This window comes from Phaseolus vulgaris, chromosome 1 (assembly GCF_000499845.2).
Source record: "Phaseolus vulgaris cultivar G19833 chromosome 1, P. vulgaris v2.0, whole genome shotgun sequence".
In the NCBI taxonomy this organism is placed as follows: Eukaryota; Viridiplantae; Streptophyta; class Magnoliopsida; order Fabales; family Fabaceae; genus Phaseolus; species Phaseolus vulgaris.
The window spans coordinates 2,745,711-2,756,564 of NC_023759.2; the positions used below are offsets into that span (position 1 = coordinate 2,745,711).

Sequence of the window (10,854 nt, forward strand, 5' to 3'; positions counted from 1 at the left end):
CTCCCTACAAAGAAACAAAAAATGGACATGGAGTATGGACACATATCAAGTAACCCATAACATAAGATATTATATTATACTAAACATTGGAACATGATGGTGTTTCTTTGGATTTTAGGGTGTGGCTGTAATGTTCGAAAATGACAATATGCAAAAAGTGTTCTCTTTAGGAAGAAAATTTTGGTGTCTATTTTCACCCAACTTATGCCAGATTGATTTCTAGAGGCTTCAGGCATCTCTAATACTTTGTAGTTTAATTTTACATTTCATTTTGTATTATTTTCATTATAATTCTAATTATTGTTATCTTTCTTAGACCAGATTCAATGTCCTTGGATCAACTTCTTTAATGAGAGGAAACATATGATCTATTGAATTATTATTGAAACTGTGAATATAAAAACGAATGAAGTTAACACGTATGAAAGGAAAATTTATATAAAAATGGTGTAATTTTACACCAATGTTACAAAAATGGACAATTTCAGAAAATATTATAGAGTTTAAGGTTGACTTTTGTGTATTTTTTTATATTAAAATTGTCATATCCTATAATAACATTACCTAAACATTAAATTTATAATAAAATCAAAGTGGTATTAACATAATACAACTTTTACATAATTTAATTTGAAATAAAATTATATAGATTTAGTATGACTTTAGAGGAATGAAATTGTGATGCTTGAACACAATTTTTTCAAATTTATTATATTTTTTTGAAATTGTTCATTCTTATAATATTGATGTAAAATTACATTATTTTTGTAAGTTTTTTCCTATGAAAAAAATATCACAATATTAAATAGAGATTTATTAATTATTACATTAAGTTAAGTCAATAAATAAAAGAAAATAAAAAATAATTATGAATATTAAGAAAGAAAGGGAGTTGAGACATAAGTTTTCTCACAATGAGTGTGTTGTGTAAACTTCTATAGTCAAATCATTTAATTAATGATATACTTATATTAAGTCTTATGATCTAATACCACAATATCAAATAGGATCTACTTAAAAATGATGTTCTTATTGTGAGAAAATAATAAGAAAAATAAATTATGATGTTTAGAGTATGTTGACATCAATATTGAATGAATTTTAATATAGACCTTTGTGGATTTATTTTTTTTGTTAATGATATAATTTTATTAAATATTATGGTGTTATTGTAACCCAATAATAAAAAGACATATAGTAAAAAAAATAGCCGAGTTATTGGACTTTATATTTAAGAAATTTATCCACGAGAATCTATTAAAAAGGAATTTTTCATGAGATAAAATTAGTTTAAAAGAGTTTAAATTCTATTTTCTTTTGAATATATTTCTAGTAAAAATCTTAACCCATTTAAATTAAGCACGCTAGAAATACCTATGTTTCATGCTAAAATATGCAGAGTAGTAGAAACCAAAAGGTTTTGAAAGACCTTAGAGTGAAAGGGACAGAAGCAAGGGAACCACAAGTGAGTGGTCCACATTCCACAAACGCCAATCCATTCCCAAACAAACTTAAAGAAGAAGAACAACAAAAGCCACTTCAAACTCCAAAACCAGGAATCAGAAATCTCTATTCCATTTAAGACCACGACAAAACTTGCATTAACTTTTTCTAAGTGCATGGGTGGTGACCCCTACCAAATTAGTCATATCATTCACTCACACACACATATATATACTATAGTCATGCAAAATCATGGTCTCAACTTGACCCCAAAACATGTCCATCATCATCATCATCATCTCCTTAAAAAACAACCAAGTCCACACACTCCAACCAACATCACTTACAGTAGAATACAAACTTTGCCAAAATGCATGAAAAGAAGAAACAAATTAAAGTCAAGCAAACCAAAAACCTACCTACATATCCAAATTATGATGAGGGCAAGGTATTAATAAACAAGAACACATATTTCCAAATTCTAAGATTACCATATGTATTTATATATTATAATATATATAAACTTCACTAATCATTAAAGTCAAAAGAACAAAGTTCTTTTCTTCTCCTTCTCCTTCTTCTTCTTTCCATCATGCCGTCATAAAAGTTGTTGTTGTTCTGGTATGGAATGGACTTCACAAGGCATTGCACAGTGTGGTGGCACTGGCACTTTCTTTGTTATTGTTGTTGTCTGCCCTTGGACTGCTTCCAGCACTGCTATTGGAAAGTGATCCAAATGCTGTTTTTTGCAACACCCCGTTAGGGGATGAGCCTAGGGGAGGACTATTGTCCCACCCATCTTTCATGAGGTTGAGAGCAGAAGTGTTCTTGCCACAGTGATCACTTCCATTGCTGTTGTTATTACTGCTACTCAGGTTCAAAACCTCACCAAGAGGACCACCCATAGAACTCTCCCAAGTGATTGGAATCCAATTGGCTTGCCTAGTGTTTGATTCATTGGGAGCACCACTTCCCACTCCCAACCCCATTTGAATGGGGTCTAATTCCCTTGAAAGCCTTAGTGGTGACAATGTGAGTTTCTCATTAGAGGGTGAGGAGGTAGCGAATGACATGAAATCTGAGGAAGATATGGGTATGGAGATTGATAACTGAGTCCTATCTGACTGCATGTTGTCAAGTTCAGGCCACACAGAAGAACGATGATGGTGATGATGAGACTGTGGTTTGGGAGAGTCGTCAATGAAGTGCCTGAGGGGATGATGTTGTTGTTGGGACTCAGAATCATCCTTTTGTGAAGATGATGAACCAAAGCTTCTCTTCTGTGAAGGGTTGAGCAAGGAATCAGAAGTGACAAGCCCAAACTCATTGTTGTTCCTTGAGGATGATTCATCATATGGGAGTTGGTGTTTATGAATCATGAAAGGGTCCTTTGGTTTCAGCTCAAGAGTTGGAGGCACCATGGGAAGTGCAGGGCCATCCTGCATCCTCTCACTAGCGTTGTTATTGTTCTCTTTGTTACTCATAAACATCCTGCGTGCAAACAAAAACACACCAAAAAAACTCCATAAAGAATCAAAAGCAATCTTTAAAACACAGATAAAGTAACAGAATTTGAACCATCTTTTTTTCTCTCCCTGACACGAATCTTAAATCAACCACTATTTACATTGACCAGTCCCTTTCTGCCCAAAAGGATGATGAAATGCTAGATTCTTTGATTCTATTTTGTGCAAAGTCCTAAATCCCTACACCAAGCAAAAGTCTATCACATAGATCTGCATACACTACCTAAACAAACCACAACGAGGAAACTCCTACTTTAGTCCCCAAGTTCCAACTTTAAAACTTCCTTCACTTTACCCATAACTTTAGGAAAATAATAACCCCCCATGTTGGAAAACACAGTAGAAAAGCACTAAAATGAATGACAGTTATACAAAACATGGGACTAAAGTTAGAATCCTATAAATTCAAGTATTAAAGTGACTTATATCAACACTACAACCAAACTTTCAATACTTCCACAATATGTTCCCATAACTTTGAAGAGTATTTGAAAATATTTTGTAGGACCACACTCAAATTGAACTTTGAATTTAATTTAAATGCACTGATAGAGTAAAGGATGTTTACACTGTTATTCAATCACACATGATAAATTTCTAAACTTTTACAACAAACACCTTAAAAGTCATACATAACAAGAATTGTAATTAGTCAAAGTTTGTGAGTGACTCACCTGTTGATGGTGTTGGCTGAAGAGGAATGAGATGGGAGAGGGTGGTGCACATTGTTGTGTGCAAAGGTGTTGTTATTGTTGTTGTTGCCGGGCACCACAATGGAGTTTGAGGAAGCATTAGGAGGAGTAGTGGTGGTTGTTGTGGTGGTAGTGGTGGTGAGGGCATGGCCTGATTGGCCTTCCACAGGCTTTCTTGAACGATGGCGTCCTCTGTTCATGTGCCGCTCGCAATATTTCTGATCAACTACGGCATCTCTCGAGCACCGCCATTTCTTCCCATCTGTTCTCCTACACCTCCCTGGCTCAGGGTCTGTGTTGTTCGAGAATCCCAGATGGAAACCTCCCCATCCCACTGCCACACAAAACAACAACATCATCATCAACATCATCACACCAGACAAATAAATCTCATTTTTTTTTCTTTTAGTGAGGAGAAAGACTATGAATTGATACTGTTATTCAACAAAAACCTCTGATAACTGTAACTTTTACAATAATTAACTTAAAGTTATACTCACATTGATGAATTGTGCCCAGATAAGAGCATAAAACTGTTTTACATTATCATGATTCATGGCTATTAAACTCGCGAATTTATTCATAGTAGGTGTTGCTTGGAGTTTCATCTCCTGGCAAATGTTCTTCCATACATATGATCAGGAATGAATCTCTTTACTACATGTTTAAGAGACACAGACACCTCTCAATTGTACCACATTCATATTGGTTTTAAGAAGAAAACTTAGACTCAATTCTTACTTTTGTTGCTCCAATTAGAATAGAAAATGCAATTTAACAATCTACCCTTGATTAAAAACCACCACCAAAACATTCAAAGAAAAATAAAGTTTTGTGATTCTTTTATACAATATCTTCACAAACATAACTACAATATATAAATTAGTCCTTTAAATTATACTAAAATAGAGCTATTTTAAAGGCCACAGTTAATTAACTCACTTGTGACTAAAGGGTTATCTGATTCTTTTTGTGATGGGTAATAAAAGTGTTACATTACATACATGTGTTGGGTCTGAGGAGTCCGGTTGAAAAGTTGCAGAAGGCAGCAGAATCGAGTGCTTTTCTGATGGGTATGAGAAGATGAGTTGGTACAGGGACGTTTGCTGTGATGTACTTGTAGATCAAAGCTTGGTGTTCAAGTTCCATCCACTGTGAAGGCGTGAATGGCCCTCTCATACCAGACAAAGCCCCATGCATGCTTATGCTTCCCGAACTGTAACCTGTGCACACACATAAACACATAGAAGGTCAAAAAAACATGCAAACACTAACAAAATTGACCACTTTAAAAAACAGAACACACACACACACAAAAAAAAGTCACTTCCTAGCTTAAAAGAAAACGGCGAAAAGAGGGGTGGCAGAAGTTCAATCAATGGCGTGAAACGTTCAATGATTTGATTTTCTTTACCTCCTTTGATTTCAAAAAAAAAAAAAAAATAGTCAAGTCAACCTTTATTTTTCGTGTGAGGAAGACATGAAAAGTGGAACAGAGATATTTTTTTAGGGAAAGAGACTATACTATTAACACGACCAATCAAATTTTGGACTTTATTTTTTTTTTATATAAGGCTATTCATATGTTTTTCTCATTTGGTACCCTCTAGTTTACCGTGCAATTTTTTTTACCAAAATCCCTCTTCCTAAAACGGGAAGAAGTGGAAGATTTCACATCTAGGGAAGAATTTTTGTTTTACTTTCTTGTGACATGACTCACAAACAGAGACCACTCATGTATTTCCATGAAAAGACCCTCCACGGGTACTGTAGAATCAGACCGTAACAACCCACATAATATTTTGGCTCCCCACAAGGGATCCCATATTCGAAATCCAAATCCAAACACACCCTTAAAGAAAAAACACTCCTTTATTAATTAACAATTAATGATTATTATTTTCCTGAGATAACCCCCATGACCAAGGTGTACCTGTATTTCTGCTGTAACTAGACAATTGGTGGTAAGAAAAAGGCAATGTGGCATTTAAGGAGGCCTTGTCCACCAGCAAAGGCTCTGATTTTGGTGAAGAGAAGCTCAGCATTTGTGGTTGGTTGTGGCCCTCAGAGAAAAGCGTGACATTAGATCTCAGCAGAGAGTTCCTCTGGTGAAAGAGCATTGCTTTGGATGCAGCAGACATGTTGTCATCAGTTTTAGGCACTTTTGAAGTCCTCCACTCATCTTCACTTGCTGCGCCAGATCTCTCTTGCTTGAGCACCCCAGATCCGTACCACTTGTGTTTTGTCTCAGGATCTGAAGCAAGAGAAGAACCAAAGGCGCAACTACTGTCTGAACCCACCAACCCCTCCAAACCCACCACCCCAAGATCCATCAAGACAAAGAAGGAACCAAAAACAAATACAATAAAAGAGCACACAGATAACTAGAACTAGACACTGATAATAGCATTAACAAGACTAGGCTTCAAGGAACAAGGGAAGTGTTGGCCATGGGGCATCTCTTCCTGAGAGGTTGTGGACAACAACAAGAAGTAGAGTACACAAGTTGTTGCTGCTCCCTTTGGAAAAGTAAGGCACATCTCATGTGGGTGGAGAGAGAAAATGTGTGAGAAAGAGAGAGAGAGAGAGAGGTAACTGTGGAAGAGGGGTGAAGTAGAAATAGAAGATATGCTTGACACCTTAAAGCTAAGCTAAGCTGAATCTGGAAACCGGAAACCACACTGGTTTTGTTTTTTTGGGAGTTGATGTCTTGCCAAAGATAAAATAATTGGAGAGATAGAGAGGAACTGGTGGGGAGCAAGAAACTGACTCGACATGGTTTATCAAAATATCATCATTTTTTCTTTCTCTTACAAAATCACATTTATCTTCTTCTCAAAACAATCTTAATCAAATCAAAAACATTATCAAAACTGTCAAAATTTTCTTTCAAACACTCTAAATACCAAATACTAAACACAACACAAACTTTATTCTTACACACGAACTTATTCTTAACTTTATGTCACGGGATTCCTCAAGTATTTTCAAGCTTAGATTTTAAACATCCAACACTAAAAAAATTTAGTCTCGAGTTTACACTGTATTTAATACATAAAAAATTGACTGGTGTAGTTGTCTTACTTGGTTCTTCTGTTAGAGTATTTGTCACTAAAGATTTTGTGGATTTTAAAAGGAGTTTGTGAAGGACATCCTAATCCAACAACGTGTATTTGTATGGTACCATATACCAAATTTGATGACAAAATAAGTGAGTGATATTTATTATTTTTGATATTGTAGTAAGATAATATTTAATGTTATTATTATAGTATGGTATACTGGTTTTGTTTTGAGTCACGGTCTACTCTACTCTAGACTGTCCTGGGAGAGGGCATTTATGGAAACCTACACAGCAAACCATGGGATGTAGCTGTACTGAGAAGGATGTGAGTGTCTTTTTATGTGAACATGTTTGGTTCCACAACCTTTGTTGTTGTTTAATCTAAACCCCAAGTTCTTCTTTCATGATAAACTTTGCACAACAGCTGTTACAAAGTTTTGTTTTGGATACCCCATTACCTAGTAAAACAACTCAATGTGAACGTGTTGAAGTCTAAAAATGTTGAAAGCAATAGGGCTATTACCATAAGATGAAAGGATAATAGTAGTTAATGTTGGATGGGAATAGACATAAAAGAAGAGAGAGAAAGAGAGAGTGCAGTTATTATTTTTATAAGCAACAATTATGGTTCTGGTTTGGCTTCACTTTTCTTTAAGTTAAAAGGGTAATAAAGCAAATAAGTGGTGGGTTGCATGAACAAAGATGCATTGGCACGTGACAGTGTGACACAATCGTCACTCAAAAAATTCTACCTCATCTCTGTCTTATTCTCCTTCCAATCCTCACTCACTTCTTTTGCCCATGTCCATATATACCATCACACATTTCTATATTTCTTCAAATTCTTTCTCTTCCTATGCATCCAAAATTTATTCAAAACTAAACTTTTAATCCTAGTTTAACTTTAATTTTACATTTACTATAAAAAAAAATATAGATATTACAAAGTGAATTTTAAGTCTAACTCAACTCATAAAATCAGCTTATGAGGTTGAGGTTTGCTCCCACTTATATACAATGAAATGTCATAATCTCTAGTCGATGTGAGATCTCCAACAATATACTTTAAATAAGTGAATTTTAACCTAATTCATTCTTACAATACCGATTTATAAGATGAGGTTTGCAATCACTTGTATCGTGTAAATTGATGTCATCACTGATCGATCAGAGATCTTCAAAAACATCCACTTATATATTTTATTTACATATTATAATTAGATTTTATTTGTAATCAATTTTCAACTAAATTTGTTTATTGTAAAAATAAAAATATAATGAGTAATAATAATAAATAAATGTTATAGGTATACTAGGATGTGCATATGTAGAGTAGATCTATGAATATATCTCCTTTTATGGGGTGTCCTTCATTGGGTAATGACATAACTCGAGGGCAAAGGTATACACATGCTTGGCTAGTGTTCCCACATTGCTATATAATAATACAGTGATAGATCACAGTTTTGTTCTGCTTTTAAGGAGAGCAAAAGATGGTTGTTTCATCTTTATTCCTTCACAAACCTAAATTTTTGTTTGGTTTCAAATTTTAATTACATGTACATATATATGTTATGTAATTAATAAACATTGAGAGAGAAGGTTTTGCAGTTTACATTAATTCAATATTTATCTCTTGTAAATCAGATTTCTGATCTGTATAAAAAAAATATATGTGGTATGATTTATCAACATTATTGCAAGAGTTATTGCATCCTTTTGTCATTAGGTAACATCATATAATCATTTAAGAATACTTTTTTCAATTAAAATTTCTTGTAATTAACATTAAAACTTATTCAGAGTGTTTTTTTTTTAAAGTATTTAACTGCCTTAAACTTTACCTTCTATATTGATAGATGGTTTATACTTTAATTTTATTATAATTAAATTTGAAAATTTTATTTTATTTATAAATAGACACCATCTTTAATTTGGTTTTGTTTTTTTAATAGTCTTGTAGTAAATTGGGATTAAACTTATAAAGAAGAAATTTAATTATTATTTTTTCTCAAATCCTAACAAATCATTAGTTTTGAGTTTACAAATCACGTTTCCAAACATCGAAATGTAATAATTTTATAATTAAGAACATAAATTAATACATTTTCTGTTTTTTTATACTTTAAGATTAAAATGGAATTGTAACAATGAAAGAAGAATATTCATGAATGAAATTTAAGACCAGTAAATTAACTCTAGTTTGACAGAAATAATTATTTGTTAAACTATTGAAATTTTAAGAAATAATTAAAATATGCATAAAAACAATATAAAAAAAGATAAGGTTAATTGAAACAAAATTAAATTTTAATATTTATGTACTTCCAAAAAAAAATATTAAATAGAAACCAATTTTAGAGACAAAAAATAATTAGTTGTTGTATTTGACTAAATTAGAGACCATTTTAGATATTAAAAAATTATTAATTTCTAAATGAGTTTCTAATATTGATAAATAATTTTTAAATTGATATCTAATTAGCTACAAAGGTTTTAACTACCCATTATTTAGATTCCAAATTTGATAGCAAAAATCTTGTTAGCTAGTTAGATACTAATTTTAAAACTATTTATCAATAATAAAAATTAATTTAGAAATTACTAATTGTTTTAGTCTCTAAAAGGGTTTCTAATTTAGTCACTATAACAATTAATTATTTTTTTATCTAAAAAATTAATTTTTATTTGATGATTTTCTTGTAGTGTTCGAAAAGATTAAGGACCAATAGAATAATATTAAATTTTAAAACCTATATTTGTGAAAAAGGTAAGATTTAGGAACTTGAATACAATTTTCCCCCTTTTATTTTATAAAATCCATATGTTTTTAAGAAACCAAAGTGATATAGTTTTATTTAGTACAAAAGAAAAGTTCGAAATTGATTGAAGAATAAGAAAATTTATACATAGTACATATGTATTCATGTGAATTTATGGTGAGTTTTATAAGTGAAAGCCATCTCCATCAACTTCTCCTTTAACACAGTAAATAACCCCTTCCATTAAGATAGTCTCCCAAAGTGTTAACCCTATTAAAGGGCTACAGTTTGTATCTGTCCTAAAGCATTCCCAACATCATAATTATGAATCAACAACACCACTTTGGTCAAGCCAATTGGTTTTGCTAAATAGTCAAATGTAATGGGTGAGTGAGAAAAATGCTAAAACCTTGTATATTTATTATAAAGGTACTTCATCCCAAGGGAAAAAGAGGGTACTAAATAAAATGTTACTTTTTGTTATTAAACTCAGCTTAATTATTTTAATTACCCACTTGATTATGCTACCTAATTGCTTAGGATGTCAAATTCACACTTGAGTTCCATTCACATTAATTATTATATTAAGGATTGATTAAATATGTTTTTATTATTATATTAAACACAAAATTTGTTTTCGTTTTTGGTTTAAACTTTAGACTATACAGATACATGTAGTATAAAAATGGTTAGAATAAATCATTATGAAATAATTGTTAGTTTTTTACCAAAATTTATTGTTGTTTTAATTGGAGACTGCTATTCACTGTAACTACTATTAATGAGTTGATAAAATTCTTAGTAGTCAATTTCACGTACAAAATAATATGTTTCAATCATTTTCATAATACAAATAATTGGATAGTTTAAAATTTGAAAAAAAAACAAATTCATATTATAGAATAAGAAAGAAAAATATATTTAACCCTATAAAAAATTATGGTACAAATGAAACTAGGTTTTTTTTTTCTAATGTGATAATTATTATTAGTTTAATTTTTTTTTCTACGTGGTAAAAATTTAATACAAAATTTTATATTAAATAAGAATTCTCACGCATAGTATTTAACTAATGCATCATCTCATTGGATTAAAATAATATCTTGTTATTTAAATTTTGTGAATAAAAAAGTATAATTAATAAGACACATAAGCAAGGAGAGTGGTTTAAGATTTTTTTGTGGAATGTCTAAACATTATATCAATCAATTGAATTGTTTTTCTAACATATTTTTGTTATTAACAAAGTGAATCCATGTTTATATTAACAATATAATTATTTAAAAAAATATAAAATTGATGAGAGATGATCATGAGACTTTCACTCACCCTTGGTAAACTTTACATGTTTATTGTATAAGTATACT

At 31.6% G+C, this 10,854-nt stretch overlaps 1 protein-coding gene across 1 annotated transcript; it reads right to left on the reverse strand.

Moving 5' to 3' along the window:
* Positions 1–1,706: 1,706 nt before the first annotated feature.
* On the reverse strand, positions 1,707–6,766 carry LOC137816585 (growth-regulating factor 1-like). Its single transcript, XM_068619783.1, has 4 exons — positions 5,595–6,766; positions 4,666–4,884; positions 3,644–3,995; positions 1,707–2,934 (listed from the first exon to the last, which is right to left on the reverse strand). The coding sequence occupies exons 1-4, from the start codon at positions 5,992–5,994 to the stop codon at positions 2,079–2,081; spliced, it is 1,827 nt and encodes a 608-aa protein (XP_068475884.1). The 5' UTR covers positions 5,995–6,766; the 3' UTR covers positions 1,707–2,078.
* Between the last annotated feature and the right edge of the window lie 4,088 nt (positions 6,767–10,854).

What these genes read in the sequence shown, in the direction of transcription:
- LOC137816585 (XM_068619783.1), bottom strand. Translation starts at nt 5,994, where the DNA reads ATGGATCTTGGGGTGGTGGGTTTGGAGGGGTTGGTGGGTTCAGACAGT. An exon ending in TAGTTACAGCAGAAATACAG is followed by an intron (nt 4,885 to 5,594) that starts GTACACCTTGGT and finishes GTGTGTGCACAG; the next exon opens with GTTACAGTTCGGGAAGCATA. An exon ending in TCAGCCAACACCATCAACAG is followed by an intron (nt 2,935 to 3,643) that starts GTGAGTCACTCA and finishes GTTTGCACGCAG; the next exon opens with GATGTTTATGAGTAACAAAG.